The following is a 21,340-nucleotide window of genomic DNA, read 5'->3' as shown; positions in this document are numbered from 1 at the left end:
TTGTTTGTTGCTTTTTAGTTTGTGATTTTAATTATGATTAAGAACTGCTTTTCAACAAAAAAGAATCTCAAAGCAGTTTACGCAGAAAAAAGGAAGGGTCCTATCCACCCTCAGCACAGTACCTCCAGTGACTGTTGCTGGTATCTATCTTATGTTTCTTTTTAGATTGTGAGCTCATTGGGGACAGGGATCCATCTTGTTTATTTGTTGTTTCTCTTAAATGGCCCTGAACCATTTTCAGAAGGGCGGTATAGAAATCGAATAAATAATAATAATAATCAAAATCGAATAAATAATGGTCCCCTGTTCCAGAAAAACCATCTTAAAAATAATTGGAATTGATTGTATTTGAATATTGTAACTGAATATAAAGCCCAAAGGTGACTGCATTAGATTACTTGTGCCTCTTAAAGATCACTCCAGTTATTGCTGTTTGTTAAAATAAAGGACATCTTTATTCTTCTGTAGTATCTGAAACTATGTTTTGTAGTAATGTGGAGAAATGAAAGTTTGAGGCACTGTACAAATTTGATAAATAAATAAAATGTATGTAAGATAAGGAGTATCTGTTATGGGACAATGATGTCCAGTTTAAGTACCAGATTTTTTGGGGGTGGTGGTGGAGAATAAGGTTTATTATTACTGTTTATTTGTTTATTTCAGCCCAAGGCCAGCATATTAAAAAACAGCAAGAATAAATACATAAAATAGATTAAATACATTTAACATAAAATGGATAAAACATTAATGGCTCCCGATACCGCACATATAGTCAATTCCATTCGGAGAATAAGCGTCTTTTGATCATCTTAAAGTGTGAGCCTATGCATGTTTACTCAGAAGTAAGTCATTGTATTCAATATTACTACTACTATGAATATTTATACAGTATACCACTCTTCAACCAAGTTATCAAAACGGTTTACACAGCAAAATAAATACAAAATGAGATGGTCCACTGTCCCCAAAGGGCTCACAATCTAAAAAAAATAAATATAAGGCAGCTACCAGGAACAGCCAGTGGAGGTATGCTGTGTTGGGGCTGGATAGGGCCAGTTGCTCTCCCCTGCTAAATATAAGAGAACCACCACTTTAAAAAGGTGTCTCTTTGCTCAGTTAGCAGGGATAACTGATTCAGACCATTGGTCCATCCAGCTCAGTATTATCTACACAGACTAGCAGTGGCTTCTCTAAGGTTACAGGCAGAGTCTCTCTCAGTCATATCTTGGAGATGCCAGGGAGAAAACTCTATCAAAGCTTAATAGATATTATTTTATCCTCTATTAAACCCTATTATACAGGAGAGTTGGTCTGGGGCAGAGACCTGGTCTTTAAGCAGCATGACTTGTCCCCTTTGCTAAGCAGGATCCACCCTAGTCTGCATTTGAACAAGAGACTACATGTGTGAGCACTGTAAGATATACCCCTTAGGGAATGGGGCTGCTCTGGGAAGAGCACAGAAGGTTCCAAATTCCCTCCCTGGCATCTCCAAGATGGGGCTGAGCGACACTCTGCCCAGAACCTTAGAGAAGGTTGCTAGTCTGTGTAAACAATACTGAGCTAGATGAACCAATGGTCTAACTCAGTATAAGGCAGCTTCCTATGTTCCTACTTCTGTTAAATATGCATAGGATTCCAGCAGTTCACTTACTGGGAGTGCAGTGGTTAGAGTGTTGGACTAGAACCAGGGAGCCCAGAGTTCAAATCCCCATTCATCCATGAAACTCACTGGGAAGTCACTTATCCCTCAGCCTAACCTATCTCTGGGAAGTCACTTATCCCTCAGCCTAACCTATCTCATAACCCTAAAGCAACCATATACACTGCTCTGGGCTTTTTGAAGGATGAGTGGGATATATATGTAAAGATTAAAAAACCCCTTTGGCTTTATATTCAATTGTATTAACATTTTTTTTGGTCAGTCTGCTCATTATGTGCATAGATTTCCTTTATCCTGCAACCCCAACCAGCAACTGGGAAAGAAACATTTGCACATGATGCAATATGACAGGACCCGCGTTTGTGGTGTATGCATTCTAAACAACTCTGAGTAGCACCACAAGCCGGTTGTGTTGCTAGTCATTTTTCTTTGTTACCACACTACTCCTAAGCAGAAGTGTCTAAAAATTCTAGAAATAAAATAAAAGTTAACGAGCTCAGAAGACATGAACATTGAAGGAGACACATAATACGAGAAATAAGTAGATCTTAACAAGAACTCGACACAGTACCTGTGCACAAAAAGAAATATAGTTTGGATATTTTGGTGGGAGACAGAATACACAACACTTCCTGCACATAGTACCCCTCTGTCACAGCTCCCCTGCGAAAAGAAACAAAGTCAAGAACTTCGGGCGCTTCCGGTCAGATTTCGGCAATTTCCGTACAGTTCCGTCTGTCTCATTCTTTCAGTTGCATAAGAGAAAGAGCCCACATTCGACAGTACACGACAAACACACGATGTGTTTTGCTCCCCCACTTTAATATCTACGTAATCGCGGCACCGTCTATCTCCGCCCACATGATAGTTCCGGGGGAGGGGTGGGGCGGAGCCAACGCGTGCCTGAGACAACTTATCCGCTTGCTTCATTTTTAAGCTCCGCCTTCTAAACGCCGGGAGGAGGGAGAAGGGAAGGTTGCGTGTTGGCACGTGCTCTTCTCTGTTGGCTAGGCCGTCCAATTCAGAGCAGAGAGAGAACGCGCGCGACTTCCGGGGGGTGGGTGCGTGGGGGAAAACATGGGCGCGCGACCCTTTCGCACACCTTTCTCTCCTACTCACGCGCGTTCTGAAACGGGGGCGGGGGCGGTGGAGCGAGAAGAGGAGGAGTGTGATGAGCTCCTGCGATCTCCTTGCCCCTCCCCTCCCCCTCCTCTCTGAGGCTCTTTCACCACAGCGCATGCTCCGCCAGTGTACCTTACGTGACTGTCCCTCTCCATCGCGCGCCCTTGTCGTTTGTCCGCTCGTCATGGAGGGGCGGGGGCGGGGGAGGAGAAGAGAAGGAGGAGGCGGTGCCCCTGGTCGCGCGCTCAGTGTGAGAGCCCAGCACGCGCGCTGTTGTTATTGGTGCTGCCGGCTGACTGGCTGGCCGGGCGGACGGCGACTGTTGGTTAGGGCGGGGGGGGAGGGGGAAGAGAGCGAGCGAGAGCGTCGAGGAGAGCAGGCTGGCTGAGCCAGCCAGTCAGTCGAGAGAGCGAGCGAGCGAGCGAGTGAGTTCTTTAAAGATGGCCGGAGCGGCGGCGGCGACCACGACGACGAGCGCGACCCCCGTGTATTGCGTGTGTCGGGAGCCTTACGATGTGAGCCGCTTCATGATCGAGTGCGACATATGCAAGGACTGGTTCCACGGCAGGTAAAGAGGGCCGGCCGGGCAAGAAAGCCAGCGGGCAGACAGCCTGCCTCCTCCCCCCCCCCCCGCCAGGGAAAACAACAACAAAACAGCCCCTTTTCCGCCGCCACCTTTCAGAGGAGAGAAGACCTTCTCCGGGCTCTGAAGGGGAGAAGCGGCCCGCAGGACAACAATGCAGGAGGCGGCGTGTCTGTGGGGCTCCCGGTTAACCAGGAAGCGGCGGCCGGGAGTCGCTCCTCTGCCGCCCCCCCCCCCCAGCGTAGAGTTATATAAGAGGACTCCGTCGTGGCGGCTGCTTGTGTGTTTGTGTGGTGTGTGTGTGGGGGGTCTCCCAGGAGTTTGGCGGGACTGAAAAGTTTCTCTTTCATTTATTTAGGCTTCATACGGAGGTGAGGGTTCTGTTCGGGTGTGCTTGATTGTAGCAATCTTCTTATTGTGTGTGTGTGTGTGTGTGTGTGTATGTGTGTATTGGTACGTCTGCATCTCTCTCCGCCGGGTCGGCACCTTCCCTGAGAGGGGCTTTTAAGTAGCCTGGTGCGTGTCCGGACCTCGGAGTTGCGTGTTTCTGCTTTCTGACGTTGCGTCGGCGCCGACTCGCTCGCGAACGCGTGTCTCTTTTTAATTTTTTTGTTTTAATTTATTTTGCTTCTCACCCATTACACACACACTCACTCACAAAGTGTGAGCTGGAGGTTAATAAGGCCATGGACCGCAGTAGCAGTAGCAGCAGCCGCCTCCTGGCTGAGGAGGAAGGAGGGAGGTATCCATGGGCATTTAAACAAAGGAGGCAAGTTTCGGGGCTGGCTTGGTGGCGCAAGTGGCTCCTTCCCTCGGTTGGGCTTTGATCTCCCAGCTACCTGGCTGGAGCCCGAAGCTGAATGGTGGATGAAGTTCGGAGGAAGAGGCAGCGATCTGGGAATATTTAGCCGGGGATCCCCGCTGCTGCTGCCGCGGCTGTAAGGGGAAGTGCGCTTTGATTGACAACAGGACATTTAAATACCCCCCATTTAACAAAAACAGAGTCACGATGGAGCAGGCGAGACAGTCTCATCTCCCTCTGCTGGCTTTCTATGGGAATCTGACTTTAAAGGGCCGGCACTCACGTTTCAGATCGTGCTTGCACCGGGGACGTGTATATTCCTTTAAGAAAGAGATAACTGGAGGGATTTGTAACTGTTCCTCGAGAGTTAAGCCAGGCACGGTGTTTGCTACAATAGATTTCTTCGCATTCGGATCTGGGCAGGCTACGCTAGTTGTCTCCAAAATGCACCTGCCTGCCTTTGCAGGTGCACAGGCTTCGGTACCATGTGGTCCTGTGTTTATTGAATAGAATTCAGTGTGTTCTGTTACAGTGGACTATAGATTAAATGTTCTAGTAGCAAAAACCTGATAGGATGCTTTTGTGACGCTGCCAATAGATGTGCATGTGGACCTCTCCGATTCATTATGAAAACTAAGACTTTAAATGAAATAATTAGCTTATATATTTTATTGTTAAAACTTTGAGAAAATGGGGAATAATTCCTTGATTTAGATCCAAATATCTATATTTAGGGCTTTTAAATTGTTATGTAAGCAATTTTTTAGTGCAGTTGAAAATCAAATACTGCTGTAATGGTTTCTTCAAGTCCTATTGAATAGCAGGAGTATTTGGGCCAGTCTTGGAGGTTCTAACAATTAAAACTGTTTGAAGACTTTTGTAAAATGCAGATTTTTAGAGCTAGGGAGTTTTAAAGTGAGGAAAAAAGTAGGCATTTGATTTGGCAGTTGGAAACTCCTGAAGCATTATTGGAAAATCTGGGTTTGATAGGGTGGGTGTAAATTGTGAATAAAAGCCCAGTTAATTGAGGCTTGTATTATGTAATGGCCTCTTAATTTTTTTATTTGCATGTGGACAAGTGAAGAAAATTGCTTGTGGAAAAAGGGAGTGAACATGTTTTATGTGGAAGAGAGGACAAATCAAATTCTGGTCTCTAATTTAGGCGTTTGAAGGATGTTTGGCCAAGAACTGATCAGGATCTTCATTGGTAATTCAGCATTTACTGCATTAAAAAAGTGAACTACATCTGTAATCTGATCTGCCAGATAAACATGCATCAGCAAATCCTATTGCATTGTGGAGACACATCTCTAGGCTACTATGCATCAAACTGCGGTCTAAGAGTATATACTTATATTTTGAGATTTTTCTGTGCTTAACTCAGTTTCTGAATGGCAAGTGAACAGAGAATAACATTGCTATTGCTTCCTCCCTTCACTGGCCAGCCATATACCACCAGGAAGTTCACAAACAGGACACTGCAACTCTGCTAAATTTGGACTGCCATAGATTTATATAGTATTGAATGCTTAGTTTCTTCCTAATAATTTTCACACTGTGTGCCTTTTCACTGTAGTAGCTCTGAACCGACACTTTCAATGAACTCTTTATTACAACTCCAAGATTACTTTCCTAATTTAGTTTCAAACCATTCAGAAGCTGTCAATGTATATGTATTTGGGTTCTGTGTTCATTGGTGTTTCCTCACACTTAGAAATGTCAACGCATCCCTTCATTACTTTACAGCTATTTGGAAATATCTTCTGGAATTCATGCTTTGCTTTGGGTTTTAGTATTCCGTTGTTGGTGTCACTTGCAGTCCTGGCTACCTAATTTTTTGGCTTCTGTCACTGGATCAGTGAATAACTTTTAAAAGCATTGGCTTTAGTACTGATCTCGGTCTTTGTACAAATCCACTGATTTTTGTGGAAGGTTTTCTGTGTTCTAACCTCTTAAAAGGTTAGAACACAGTAATAAAATATTACTTATAGTAATATTATCCCATACAAGAGTTAACTTAGGAGCTTTTGATGAGGGCCTTGTCAGATGCTTCTTGAAAAACTATGTATGCAGTATCCACTAATAATTGCTGTCTGCTTCTGGAATTTACATAGACACTTTCAAAGGATCTACTTTAACAAGTGTTTGAGGTATGACTTCCATTTGCAGCAGTCATGCTGACTGTTGTCAAAGTGACATAGTCAGTCATTTGTTTAGCACAGCAGTTCTTTCAGAAGTTAGGCGTGTGGTTCTGTAGTTCCTTGGATGATTTTAGGTAGTATTACTAGAGTCATTTTTGCAGGTACAAAATCTGGAATTACTTTTAAACTTTCATTGATACTTTAACTATCTCTCAAGCACTTAGTATACTAGATCAGGCTACAGATTGTACTATTTTCTCCCTACAGGAACTATATTATTGTACTTTAGCTAAAGCATTTTATTGCATAATGGCTTAGGATAAATGTGCTAACTGCATTTAGATACCCACACTTCTAGAAGCCAGATGGGAGACTTAGACTCATTTAAATGTCATACTAGTGTGCAAGAATAACATTTCCATATGCCTGATGTCTTGATCAGATTGTTTTTCCTGCATGTATAGTGTTAGCACATCATCTGTAGTCCTGCTAGACATCTATGGTGGTATGCTGATGCTACATGCAGCAATTGAAGACTGTTTTAATGAAACGCTAGGCATGTCAAGTGGTTACGGGCAAGTTTTTCTCATCTATCTATCTATCTATCTATCTATCTATCTATCTTTCTCAATATATATATCATTGTTTAAAATTGGGCCCAAGAGTCCCTCAGGCTTGTAAAAAGATAGTGTCTGAAATCTAATCTTACTTTGAGTTCACAGAATATGATGATTTTCATGTAAAATACTATTTGCTATGTTCCTTATTCAGAATGTACTGATAGTGTTGATTACTAACATATTCATATCACTTTAGGCAAGAAGTATTTATATACTGTACTGTATTCATCGTTCATACATGAAATAAACTTGGTATTTAGTCTGTCATAATATGCTGATAGGCAACAACCTCTTGTACAGTTCATCTGCGTAGTTCAAGATTATGAGCTGATTTACATAAGAAACAAGTTTAAGCTACAGTCATAACCACACAATTCTATTTATTTTCTGCACTCTGTGAAGAACAAATTGTATTGAACAAAGTCCTAGATCTTGCATAATACTACAAAACTACTTCTGGAAACTAAATTTGGACAATACTAAAATCTATACATTCTAATCCATTGTGGCTTCTACCACTGGCATTCCTTGCTGAGCAGAAAGTTTGTAAGTAACCTTGTCTTTTTGGGGAAACATTAGCAACTATTCCATGAAGTCAAGAATGCCTTGGGTAGGTAGCAGCCCACCTCTTTAGTGCACTCTCCAGAGTGGCGCACACCTTTGCTCTCTTCTCTGCATCTGTATGCAGGGTATTTCTGTCCTACTTATTTCCCCTCCCCATCCCCTGCCCCAAATCCACTTGGGGATGCATAAGCTACATTGAACCAAAAGCTAGTGTAGTGTAGTGGCTAAGAGATTGTGCTGTGATTCAAGATCTCATCCGTTTGAATCTTGCCTCTGCCATGAACTCACTAGGTGGCTTTAGGCAAGCCACTCCTCCTGTTGTAATATGGAGCAATATACTTGCTTTACAGGGTTGATAATAAGGATTTTATTAAGATGAAAAATGTGAAGCTCTTTGCATACCCAAAGAGCTAAAGAAATCTGCATCATCATCATGATCATCATCATCATCATCATCATCATCATGCTATTTACACACGAGTCTACCAGATGTTACTGATTGGATTTGGTACTTTAATTATCGGGCCCTTTCCATGGGTTTAGGATAACTAAAGAAAAATTAACGATAGCATTGTAGTATTCGTGCTGTCCCGAGTAGTGTGGCCTTCTGTAGCTGGTGTGTTGTAATTTTATCTATTAATAATAATAAATATTATATACAACGAAGCCATGATGGTGTCGGCGGCATGGGTGCGCTCCATTGGTGGTTGGAGGAACTGAGCAAGGAGGGAAGAGAGGACGGGAGAAAATGAATAGCAGCAACAAAGGAGTTGAGCAAGGTGCTCAGTAGTTGTTGAAGTGTGAGAAGGTCTGTAGGCAAAGAGGCAAGAAAAGGGGGGGGCAACAAGTACCGAGAAAAAAGGAAAAAATGGAAGAAAAAAGGAGATTAAGTAGGAGCTCTCTCTCCAGCTGCCGATCCTGAGGCGACAGGAAAAGGAATTGGGGATTAGCGAGCAGCCTAGCCCTCCAGGAAATCTTTGCTGTGATAACTTCCTGTCGATTCTGATGGCATGTAGGAAATATCCCTAACTAAAGGATGGGCTCCGATTACGGTGGAAAACTTATCTATTAATAATAAATATTATATAGAAATGCTTTTACATTTTATATTTGGATGATACTATTAGCTATAGAAAAGCATTCCAATTTGCTCAGCATTAATACCATTCATAGTGAAATGATATTTTGCAGTTCTAATAAAACTAATCCTCTAAATAGTTGATCATTTGGCAGTGTTTGGTTGAACAGGTGTGTTTTGACCAGTCAGAGGTCTTACAATGGACCTGTGTCTTTAAAAAAGAAAAGAAAAAAGAAACTTGCATTACTGTTTTTCTTCAGCTAAGAAAAAACCCCATATTTTTGCAAGGATGTAGTTAATGCAGTATGATCAGTTTATTGCTTGATTGGGGGAAAAGTAAAAAACAAAAAACATCATTTCAAAAAAATACCCATTTCAAACAATAGTCTTTGGTGTGGGTGTCTTGTCCTGACATGACCAGTCAGGCAAGTTACAGTTACTCTGTAGTTTAACTGCTTTCCTCTGTCAACTAAAAAAGAACTCAAATTCATTTTGACAAATTGCTAACATTCACCCTGGAAGAATGAAGGAAGGTTGCAGAAAGTTTTACTATATTCTGTGAAGAATGCCTTTTGGCGATAAGTTGTGCCTAATGTCCTAAAACAAAAATGTGCATTTAAAATTATACAAACAAACATCTTCAATTGAAAAATCTGAGTAGTAATGTATTCACAACTCAGTTGCATTCAGTGTATTGGGAAGCTGCCTTTATATTGAGTCAATTATTGGTCCATCTAATTCAGTATTACAGCAGTTAACTTCCACACTTTAGAAACCTGAGAGGATGGACAATAAGCAACTGTAACAAAACATTTATCTTCTCAGTTGTGTTTATGTAAACTTCTTGCCACATCTCCAGAAATTAAGGCATATAAAACTTTTAAGATGACATGACTGCCATTTTAGAAGGGTGGTATATAAATCGAATAAATAATAAATAAATGACTAAAAAATGGGTGAAACTACAGTAAAGCATTCAGAACACATCCATTCCTTGCCAACTGCAAGGGTTCTGTTCTGGGAAAACCTTGCAGTTGGTGAATTCGCAGTTGACAAGGCGTTAAAACGAATAGGAAATTGGATTAGGGGAATTGCAGTTGAGAAAAGACCACAAAATATGGTTAAAAATAGAAAAAAAAATCACCCTGATCCCCGAAAATAGCAACCCCCCAATTACCATAAATTATCACCAAGCAGCAGATACTTGGTTCGCAGTTGGCGAGACCTGCCACAATTTCCCAGAAGCGGATACTTAAAACTGTGATTGGGAAACCCGCGGTTGGCAAGGGATGACTGTACTCAGAGCAAAGTGTCTGGGTTGGTCTGTCTTGTCCCGGCTGCCTGGCAGAGCTTTAGGGTCAGGGCCTCGGAGGTAGCAAAGGGAGGGGGTTGTTCAGCACTCTGATCCTCCTCCTTGGTGTCATGCTCTTTGCCCCAACCCCTCTCTGGAGGCCTGTGACTTGCTCCTGCCTCGCACATCACTGGCCCAGGCCCTCATAAGCCCCTGCACAGGCAGCACAATCCCAGCCCTCTGACAAGCCCCTGCTGTGCGCTCCCTGATTGTTTCCTTGCCCTTTGTTGGCCACCTTGCCCTCTCCCTCCTGGCCGGACCTCCCTGCCTCCAGAGCTTCCCGGCCTGCCAGATTGCTTCTTCCTCCCAGCTTCCTCAGCCAGCCAGAGAGGCAGCTTCCTTCCTGCCCCACGGATTGAGGCTTGCCTTTGGCCTGGTGTTAGTCCCGCATGTTACTGCTGCCCCTGAGGCACTGGTAAGGCTGGCGGGAGGTCCTGCAAGACACGAAGCTAAAAGATTCTTTTGGTATGTTCCAACAATGATTTTTAAAGGCCTGCACCAAGATGGGGAAACTTATTGCCAGGCAATAATAAAAGAATAGATATGAATTTGTCACAGAAATGCTTTTGGAGAAGTGGCAGGTAGTTTTATAGAGCTGTTAGGTCTGACAGACATGTTGGACTTGACATGCTTTCTGTCAAGATTTGTCAGAGGGAGTTCTGCCACAGAAGCAGGGAGCCCTCTGACAGAACTATTAGGAAGCATTCCTAACAGGGAGCCCTCTGACAGAACTGTTAGGATTTAACTTATCCCTGAAATCGGGCTCTGTACCAGAGGACTGGAGAGTAGCAAATGTAACACTGTTTTTCAAAAAGGGATCCAGGGGCGATTTGGGAAATTACAGGCCAGTTAGCCTAACGTCCATTCCAGGCAAATTGATGGAAAGCATCCTCAAGGATAAAATTGTAAAGCACCTAGAAGAACAGGCCCTGCTGGGAGTGAGCCAGCATGGCTTCCGCAAAGGTAAATCTTGCCTCACCAACCTTTTGGACTTCTTTGAGAGTGTCAACGAGTGTGTGGATCAAGGTGATCCAGTTGACATAGTCTACCTGGACTTCCAAAAAGCTTTTGACAAAGTTCCTCATCAAAGACTCCTGAGGAAACTTAGCGGTCATGGGATAAGGGGACAAGTACATGTGTGGATTGCTAACTGGTTGAAAGACAGGAAACAGAGGGTAGGTATAAATGGAGAGTTTTCACAATAGAGGGAAGTAAGAAGTGGGGTCCCCCAGGGATCTGTACTGGGACCAGTGCTTTTTAATTTATTCATAAATGATCTAGAATCGGGGTAAGCAGCAATGTGGCCAAATTTGCAGATGATACCAAACTCTTCAGGTAGTGAAATCCAAAACAGATTGTGAGCATCTCTAAAAGGATCTCTCCAAACTGGGTGAGTGGGGGACAAAATGGCAAATGTGGTTGAATGTTAGCAAGTGTAAAGTGATGCACATTGGGACGAAAAACCCCAACTTCAAGTATATGCTGATGGGATCCGAGCTGTTGGTGACGGACCAGGAGAGGGATCTTGGGGTTGTGGTGGACAGCTCGTTGAAAGTGTCGACTCAATGTGCGGCAGCTGTTAAAAAGGCCAATTCCATGCTAGGGATCATTAGGAAGGGGATTGAAAATAAAACGGCTAACATTATAATGCCCTTATACAAAACTATGGTGCGACCACACTTGGAGTACTGCATACAGTTCTGGTCACCACATCTTTAAAAGGACATTGTTGAACTGGAGAAGGTACAGAAGAGGGCAACCAAGATGATCAGGGGCCTAGAGCACCTTTCTTATGAGGCAAGACTACAACACCTGGGGCTTTTTAGTTTAGAAAAAAGACTACGGGAAGACATGATAGAGGTCTATAAAATCATGCATGGTGTGGAGAAAGTGGAGAGAGAGAAATTCTTTTCCCTCTCACACAACACTAGAACCAGGGGTCACTCCGTGAAATTGATTGCCAGGAGGTCTAGGACCAACAAACGGAAGTACTTTTTCACACAACGCGTGATCCACTTGTGGAACTCTCTGCCACAGGATGTGGTGATAGCCAACAACCTGGATGGCTTTAAGAGGGGTATGGATGACTTCATGGAGGAGAGGTCTATCAATGGCTACTAGTCGAAGGCCTATAGGCCACCTCCAGCCTCAAAGGCAGGATGCCTCTGAGTACTAGTTGCAGGGGAGTAACGGCAGGAGAGAGGACATGGCCTCAATTCCTGCCAGTAGGCTTCCTGTGACATCTGGTGGGCCACTGTGCGAAACAGGATGCTGGACTAGATGGGCCTTGGGCCTGATCCAGCAGAGCTGTTCTTATGTTCTTAAGCTACCTGCTGTCATTGTGGAAATCCACCAGAGAATTGACATGTCTGTCAGACCTCTGTTCCCCTTTCTCCACCTTCAACTGGGTGAGGGTAAGGGAGAGTCTGCATGTTGCTTGATCTTCATTCTGGAGGGAGCACACCCACACAGGGAGCTGCCTTTCACAGCTTGAGTTTAGAAGGAGCTTTAAAAAACCCTTATAGAGCCTTGAGTGGGGTAGATGCATTTGGGATTGGTAGGTTTTTCAATGACATGAGCCCCTGGTGGTGCAGTGGTAAAAAAAACTGCCGCCCTGTAACCAGAAGGTTACAAGTTCGATCCTGACCAGGGGCTCAAGGTTGACTCAGCCTTCCATCCTTCCGAGGTCGGTAAAATGAGTACCCAGAATGTTGGGGGCAATATGCTAAATCATTGTAAACCGCTTAGAGAGCTTCCAGCTATAGAGCGGTATATAAATGTAAGTGCTATTGCTATTGCTATCACTCAAGGAAGGAAACTTTTCTAGAAGGAAAGTTTAAAAGGGAAAACAGCTCCTTCTAAACTTGAGCCACGGAAGGCAGCTCCCAGTGTGGTTGTGCTCCCTCTCGAGTGAAGATCAAGTAATGTGCAGCCTGCCCGCTTCCAGTCAAAGTTGGTGGAGGAGAGGGCAACACAGATGGGCCCCACAGATATGCTGACACAATACACACAGCATGACAGTTGGAATGGACAATGTGGCCCCTCCCACAGCACTATAGTTGTGTTGGGTCATAATCTGACTTCTTGGGCCATGCTCAAACATAATTTCTTGGAACCTTTAATTTAATTGAATACTGCTTAGCATTTGTATGTTGCATTTCACGTTTTCAAAGCATTTCACATACATTACTCAGTACTCTTTTACAACAGCTTTTTCTTAAAAAGAGTAAATAATCCTTTTTTAAAGAGCCTAAAGACAAAGTGGCCTGCTCACATATAGGGTGCCTTTCCTTTTTGTGAAGACTCAGAATCTGATATGCTGCATCCAAGAGTCAGCCTGTCTGCCTATGACAACAATGGTCTTAGAGGTGCTGTGTTGGCCAAGAAGCAGATTAATAAAGATGAGAGGCAGTAACTTGACTGAGGGAAGGGAAGAGAGGTTCTGGCTGTACTCCGAACTGTTTAGCTAGTTTGTAGAGCAGGGGTGGAGAGACTGACATGTAGTTTTGCTGAATGCACCAGACTTTGCATGCATCCATTCTGATGGATGTCCATGTGGACAACCTACGATGCATGCATACATACACATTATGGACAGTCAGTTGCTACTGCATACTCATTTTGATGATTATTTATATACTTTTCAACAAAAGACAGTTATCAAAGTGGCTTACATAGCAAATATGAATAAGAAAATGGATCCGAATTTAACTGCTGGACTCAATAGGGACAGTTGACCCTCCTGCCCCCAGTGCTAAGGAAGTCACCACTTTAAAAGGTGCTTCTTTGCCTGGTTAGCAGGCATAAGCACATATATGTGCTATAAGAGTGCATGTATCTATACTGAGAAGAAAAATAGCTCTACTCTAACCCTAACCCTAACTGTGGCAGGAGGCCAAGGGAATAAAATTCTGGCTGGATGGCAGCTCTATCACTCTCTTAATATAAACTCAGATTCCCCACCAAAGGTGATGTCAGCTGGAAGGTAAAATCTCTTCAGCTGTGCAGATCGTCAACACGTTTTACAATTACACAAGTTGTTACATTGGAATGTCAGTTCCTTTTCTAGTTATGTACATCTGGTGCTATAGAGGTAGCCTTCATTATTTATAGAAACATAGGAAGCTGCCATATACTGAGTCAGACCATTGGTTTAATCTAACTCAGTATTGTCTTCACGGACTGGCAGCAGCTTCTCCAAGGTTGCAGGCAGGAATCTCTCAGCCCTATCTTGGAGAAGCCAGGGAGGGAACTTGAAACCTTCTGCTCTTCACAGAGCAGCTCCATGCTCTGAGTGGAGTATCTTACAGTGCTCACATGTAGTCTCCCATTCAAATGTGACCAGGGAAGAACCTGCTTAGCTAGGGGGACAAGTCATGCTTGCTACCACAAGACCAGCTCTCTTGGAACCTTCTTGGATTCTTGGAACCTTCTGCATGCAGATGCGCTCTTCCCCGAGTGGCCTCATCCCCTAAGGGGAATATCTTACAGTGCATGCAGTCTCCCATTCATATGCAAGCAGGGTGGATGGACCTAGCAAAGGGGACAAGTCATGCTTGCTGCCACAAGACCAACCCGTAGGTTTGCCCTAGTGCATGGTCCAACCTTGTAAATTCCCCTTAATCATGCCCTCATTCTATCTGGCATAAATGATGCACAAGAGGACTATAAAAGAAAAATAGTCACCATGCATGCATTGATTAAGGGTGGTGTTTGCCACCTATGGCTTGGGGAATATTTTATAGTGCTCACACTTCTAGTCTCCCTTTCATATGCAACCAGGGTGGACCCTGCTTAGCTATGAGGACAAGTCATGCTTGCTACCACAAGACCAGCTCTGAGTCCTCATAGGGGTTCTTTTTTCACCTATAGGCACAAATACAGAAACTGTGAATAACAGAACCTTGCCTCTATAGGAAGCCAGGAGTTAGGTTCCTACAAATACAAAAAGGGCTAAAAAAGCAGGGGGAGACAAAAATAAGAGAAAGCACTGTACCTTGCTCTCCTGCAATGCCCTTCCATTCCTCTGATTTTTTGCAAAAAATGATGGGAATTTTTTTAAAGCTCTGGTTTGGGCCACTGCACATGCGTGGGGGTCATGACCATGCAAATGGCCTCTGCGCAGTTGAGGTCACTAAAATGGCCGCTGTGCATGCTCAGAGGCCTGAACTGGGCCGCTGCTGGCCCGTGGTACTCTGGGGGAGGCCAGTGGGGGTTGGGGGGAGCTGATGCCACCCCCACCACTAGTACTTGTAAGTACTAAACTATTCCCCTCTTGCTTTCTGTAGGTTTAGGGAACCCCCCTGCCTCTTTACTGGTAAAGGGGAATCCTCGCTGGATTCCCCTTTACCAGTAGAACTCTGAACCAGCTGACTTTGAACTTGGACTAGTTTGAACCTGAACCTGTTGAGCTCGGCTCAAGCCAAGCCAACTTGCACACCCCTACACTCCAGCTCGCTTATCTTGGTTCAGAGGCTTCTGGCATTTGTATATAAACACATATACTCCAAGTTTCTTACCTGGCATTGGTGTGTGCTATCTCCTTCACTGTAATTTGACCTTTTTTTACCAGTTGTCATATGTTTCCATCTGGTCTGCTCCTGGTTCTACTCTGTCTTCTTCTGGTTTATTTGAAGAGTTTGCACCCTCATACTTTAGGGGTTGCAACAACACATCATCAGTAGGGTAAAACTAACCTGTCTCACGACGGTCCCCAGATTCTGACTTAGAGGCATTCAGTCATAATCCCACAGATGGTAGCTTCACCCCATTGGCTCCTCAGCCAAACACATACACCAAATGTCTGAAGCTGCGCTTCCTCTCGTACTGAGCAGGATTACAATACATCATACTTTAGGGGATTTTGCTTGCTGAACCAGATACTACCCAGTTTGTCGGTGACCCCCACAGGCATCATTTTAAAAGCTGCTCTGTGACTTTTTTGATTTTAAGAGCCAGCAGTCTGCTTCCATCTTGGTTCAAGTAGAGCTTGTCCCTTTTGTACAGGCTTTGCTTGCTTCAAAATTTATCCTAGTGCCTAACAAATCTTGAACCTCTTCTCCCAGCACCACCACATATTGAGACCCCTATCTTTCTGGCCCTGTGTGTGGAACAGGTAGCATTTCTGAGAATGCTACTCTGGGGATCCTGGACTTCAGAATGCTACCTAGCAGCCTAAATTGGGGTTCCAGGACCTCCTGGACTGTATTTCCCAACATCTTTGGTGCCAACATGCACCATGACAGCTGATTCCTCCCCAGCACTGCCTAATAGCCTATCTAGATGCCGCATGATGTCTGCAACCTTCGTACCAGGCAGGCAAGTTACTATATGGTCTACATGCGGGTCACAACCCCATCTGCTTATGCCTCTAATAATCAAATTGCCCACTACTAGGGGCCCCCCATCTCCCAGAGGAATATTATTTGTGAGAGGATATGGGTGCATTCAGAGCATTCCCCTCTTATACTGATGCCTCCTTACCGGACGTCTTCATACTCGATGACATTAGAGGAGCTGTGTAATAACCAAAGGGCGGGGGCAGGACAGGACACAAAATCCCTTCCGTAGCTGTGAGGAGTCTCAGGTAGGCTGCCACCATCCAATTTTCTATATGAGCAGTTTCATCCTTCCAAGGGAATATTCTGGGAGAGTAAAATGGATCCCCCCTACAAGAAAGGCTTGAGTAGTCTTAGGCATTCAAGAGCATGTGATGAGGGCTCCTTTTTCTCCTTCCATCACATCAAACTCCACAGTCTCTCCATCTCCTAAGCTGCAAAGGTGCTTCCAAATCTTTGGGGGTTATCTCTGCGCTTTCATCTGGCCTTGATCTGGGTGTTACTGAAGCTGGACTTCCTCCCCATTTCCTCCTGAAGGTAGCATTTTTGTTTGTGTCCTCCACAGCAGGATTAGTGTTCTTTACACTCTTTCGTCCCCTGAGGAGCATACACTGACTTATTCCTCGCACTACCCTGACAGTCAACCATTTCTTGAGAGCTAGAAATAAAACAAACTGTGCTTGCTTTGATCTGTTTGCAAAATCTTACTCCCTCTTTTCCTTCCTTACAATTGAGGGAAAAAGCCAGGAGAGAAGAGAGAGAGAAATATTTCTTGCCACTTTCATTCACTCAGGGTTGCCCTAGTGGTGATGGTGTTTCCTTCCAACAAAAATCCCACTGCTCTATCACCATGTATTTGGAGAAGCCCATTCTCCAAATAGTTATTCTAATTGAAACCTCCCTCAAGCCTGACTATCAATACAAGCTGTCAGCCTGGGAGTGGGATGCCTCTAACACATCTCTGAGGGTCTCATCCACATACCTGTGCTGCCTCAGTGCCTAGAGGCTGTCAGAACCTGGATGGGCCAAAACAAGCTCAGGCTCAATTCCTCCAAGACAGAGTTGCTCTTGTTCGGTTTGTGATCTGGCCAACTGCTGTGTGTGAATCATCTCTTGATGGGGTTGCGCTTCCCTTGAGAGAGATGGTTCGTAATCTGGGGGTCCTTCTGGACTCATGGCTTTTGCTTGAGCAGCAGGTGGAAGCCATGCCCAGGGGTGCCTGTGCCAGCTGTGGCTGGTTCACCAGTTACAGCCTTTTCTCGACCGGCAGGCCCTGGCAACAGTAACTCATGCCTTTATCTCTCGTTTAGATTACTGTAATGCGCTCTACCTAGGGTTGCCTTTGAAAATGATTCAGAAGCTTCAACTAGTCCAGAATGCAGCAGCCCACCTCCTTATGGGTAGCCATAGATTTGATAGTGTTACGGTCGCTGCACTGGTTGCCTGTTCGCTTCCAGGTTCAATTCCAAGTGCTGGTTCTCACCTACAAAACACTTATGGGCTTAGGACCTGTATATCTCTGGGATCACCTTTCTCGGCCAGTTGTATCCTGGCCTGTGAGGTCTTCTGAGCTGGCCCTCCTTAGTGTCCTAGGCCCTGGTGTAGTGCATGGTGCCTGGGCCCATAGCAGGGCCTTCTTTATGGCCGCCCCTCTTTTTTGGAACCACCCCCCTCAGATTCGTTCAGCTCCCTCCCTGGCTGCTTTTAAGGCCTTTCTTAAGACCCAGCTGTTTCACCAGGCAATTGCCCTGTTGTTGCTGCTGTTGTTCACCGCCTAAAGTCTTTGGAGGAGGCAGTATATAAGAAAAAATTAATAAATAAAATACCCCCCCCCCGAGCTTTTCCAGGTCAGCCACCTTAGCTTTGAGGGGACAAACCTGTTCCCTGAGAGCCAGGAGCTCTTTGCACTGAGCGCACAACCAAGATTTCTGCCCCTCAGGTAAATAGTCACACATGCAACACCACATGTACCTCTTGAAAGTGTGTGTTTTATTACAGCAATACTAGAGTATCTGCTGCTGCACCAGTGTATGATCTGTTTGCTTCTGATGGCAAGTCTTTCCCACGCTGGTGTTTGAAGTCATTGTGTCACGCTGTCTTTGTATATAGCTCTGCCTGTTTGGGATAGTAACTTCTGATTTGCATGGTGCACTTAGTTAAATGTGAGCAGAACTGAGGTACACCTCAGGCTTGCTATTTCATATTCAAATATAGGTAATTATAAGAGTTTGTCTTGGCATGTGGCAATCACTTTTTCATTGACCACTTCTTGAATGATTATTGGTCCAGGATGTAGAAGGACTTGAATCCATTTTTAAGCATTTGTTGTCTACATATCCTGGCAGAAACTGATCACCTAAAAGCTGTCAATACAAGTGCCCCTTGTTGTTCATGGGGGTTCCATTCTCACCTTTAGATGCAGATATGGAAGCAGCAAATAATGAAACCTTGAGTCAATAGGAATTGGGGAGTTAGGTTCCTGGCGGCAGCGTAAAAGAGCCACAAAATGTCTCTCTGCAGGAAAATGGCAGCTGGAAACGATATCGGAAGTCATTTCCAGGTCATTTTTGGCCACTCAAAACCACAGATACACTGAGGGAAATAAGCATTTGATCCCCTGCTGATTTTGTCCGTTTGCCCTCTGACACAGAAATGACCAGGCTATAATTGGAATGGTAGGTTTATTGTAGCTGTGAGAGACAGAATAACAACAAACAAACCCTCAAAAGCCCAGTGCCCAAAAGTCAGCGATGGATTTGCATTGTACTGAGGGAAATAAGTATTCGATCCCCTATCAACCAGCAAGATTTCAGGCTCCCAGGTGTCTTTTCACTATATGCAGGTAACGAACTGAGATGAGGAACACCCTCTGTAAGGGAGTGCTCCTAATCCCAGCTTGTTACAGTACCTGTATAAAAGACACCTGTCCATAGAAGCAAGCAATCACTCAGCTTCCAAACTCACCACCATGCCCAAGACCAAAGAGCTGTCGAAGGATGTCAGGGACAAGGTTGTAGACCTGCACAAGGCTGGACTGGGCTACAAGACTATCGCCAAGCAGCTTGGTGAGAAGGTGACTACAGTTGGCACGATAACTCGCAAATGGAAGAAACACAAAATAACTGTCAATCTCCCTCGGTCTGGGGCTCCATGCAAGATCTCACCTCGTGGAGTTGCAATGATCGTGAGAACGGTGAGAAAGCAGCCCAGAACTTCACGGGGGGTACTTGTCAATGATCTCAGGGCAGCTGGAACCATAGTCACCAAGAAAACAATTGGTAACACACTACGCCGTGAAGGACTGAAATCTTGCAGTGCCCGCAAGGTCCCCCTGCTCAAGGCAGCACATGTACAGGCCCGTCTTCAGTTTGCCAATGCACATCTGAATGATCCAGAGGAGAACTGGGCGAAAGTGTTGTGGTCAGATGAGACCAAAATCGAGCTCTTTGGCATCAACTCAACTCGCCGTGTGTGGAGGAGGAGGAATGCTGCCTATGAGCCCAAGAACACCATCCCCACCGTCAAACATGGAGGTGGACACATTATGCTTTGGGGGTGTTTTTCTGCTAAGGGGACAGGACACCTTCACCGCATCGAAGGGATGATGGACGGGACCATGTACCGTCAGATCTTGGGTGAGCACCTCCTTCCCTCAGCCAGGGCATTGAGAATGGGTCGTGGATGGGTATTCCAGCATGACAATGACCCAAAACACACAGCCAAGACAAGAAAGGAGTGGCTCAAGAAGAAGCACATGAAGGTCCTGGAGTGGCCCAGCCAGTCTCCAGACCTTAATCCCATAGAAAATCTGTGGAGGGAGCTGAAGGTTCGGGTTGCCAAACATCAGCCTTGAAACCTTTCTGACTTGGAGAGGATCTGCAAAGAGGAGTGGGACAACATCCCTCCTGGGTTGTGTGCAAACCTGGTGGCCAACTACAAGAAACGTCTGACCTCTGTGATTGCCAACAAGGGTTTTGCCACCAAGTACTAAGACATCTTTTGTGAAGGGATAGAATACTTATTTCCCTCAGTACAATGCAAATCCATCGCTGACTTTTGGGCACTGGGCTTTTGAGGGTTTGTTTGTTGTTGTTCTGTTTCTCACAGCTACAATAAACCTACCTTTCCAATTATAGCCTGGTCATTTCTGTGTCAGAGTGCAAACGGACAAAATCAGCAGGGGATCAAATACTTATTTCCCTCACTGTAGTTCCCTGTCCCCAAAGGGCTTACAGTCTAAAATAAAACACAAAGTAGGACTCCAGCAACAGCCACTACTGTTTCTTCTAGTAAAGTGTGCCATTAAGTCGATTTCGACTCCTGGCACCCACAGAGCCCTGTGGTTTTCTTTGGTAGACTACAGGAGGTGTTTACCATTGCTTCCTCTCCTCCCTTGTAGTATGAGATAATGCCTTTCAGCATCTTTCTATATCGCTGCTGCCCGATATGGGTGTTTCTCGTAGTCTGGGAAACATACCAGTGGGGATTCGAACCTGCAACCTTCTGCTTGTTAGTCAAGCATTTCTCTGCTGTGCCACTTATGGTGGCACTGTTACCAATTCTGATATACTGCTTTTCAATGTGCTCAAAGCAGCTTACATAGGAAACAAATAAGATTGAGCCCTTTTGGGATAGGGAACCATCTAAAATGGGAATATAATGTAGACACCAGTAACAGCCACTGAAGGATGCTGAACTGGACCATTTGCTTTCCCCCTCCTAAATATAAGAGCATCACCCTTTTAAAAGATGCCTCCTTGCCCAGTTAGCTTTTCCTTCCAAAAGGTTCCTTTCCTTCCCCAAACAGACTTTTTGGACTATTTTTTGAAGTTTTGGGGGACATTTTGGGGTATTCTAGGGCATGTGGGGGGATTCCTGGCCATATACAGACCCCGCAGAGCATGCCACAGTAAGGGGGCTTCTCGGTTTTTTTGAGTTATTTTGCTGTGTTTTGGATGCCCCCCTGCCCCCCCGAACATAGATGTTGTGGAAATCAGGTTTAGGTTCTGCATTGGCATACACTATGAATTGTCAGTTGGCTTCACATTTGCAGAACTTGTAGTGTTCTGAGATGAAACACT

The 21,340-nt window shown here is 44.7% G+C and overlaps 1 protein-coding gene across 2 annotated transcripts in view; it reads left to right on the top strand.

The window, feature by feature from the left end:
* The first annotated feature begins 3,104 nt into the window (after positions 1-3,104).
* The window catches only part of KDM7A (lysine demethylase 7A), a 98,344-nt gene continuing 80,108 nt past the window's right edge, over positions 3,105-21,340 (top strand). Inside the window, exon 1 of one of the 2 annotated variants that reach the window (XM_053254746.1) lies at positions 3,105-3,350. In XM_053254746.1, coding sequence (XP_053110721.1) covers positions 3,223-3,350 — 128 coding nt within the window. In that variant the 5' untranslated portion in view covers positions 3,105-3,222. The remainder of the gene's footprint in view (positions 3,351-21,340) is intronic. The other variant, XM_053254745.1, reaches the window with a different exon arrangement.

This window comes from Hemicordylus capensis, chromosome 5, assembly GCF_027244095.1.
Source record: "Hemicordylus capensis ecotype Gifberg chromosome 5, rHemCap1.1.pri, whole genome shotgun sequence".
Taxonomy (NCBI): domain Eukaryota; kingdom Metazoa; phylum Chordata; class Lepidosauria; order Squamata; family Cordylidae; genus Hemicordylus; species Hemicordylus capensis.
Note: the sequence above shows the minus strand (reverse complement) of the source record. Positions and strands in the feature narration are given on the sequence as shown.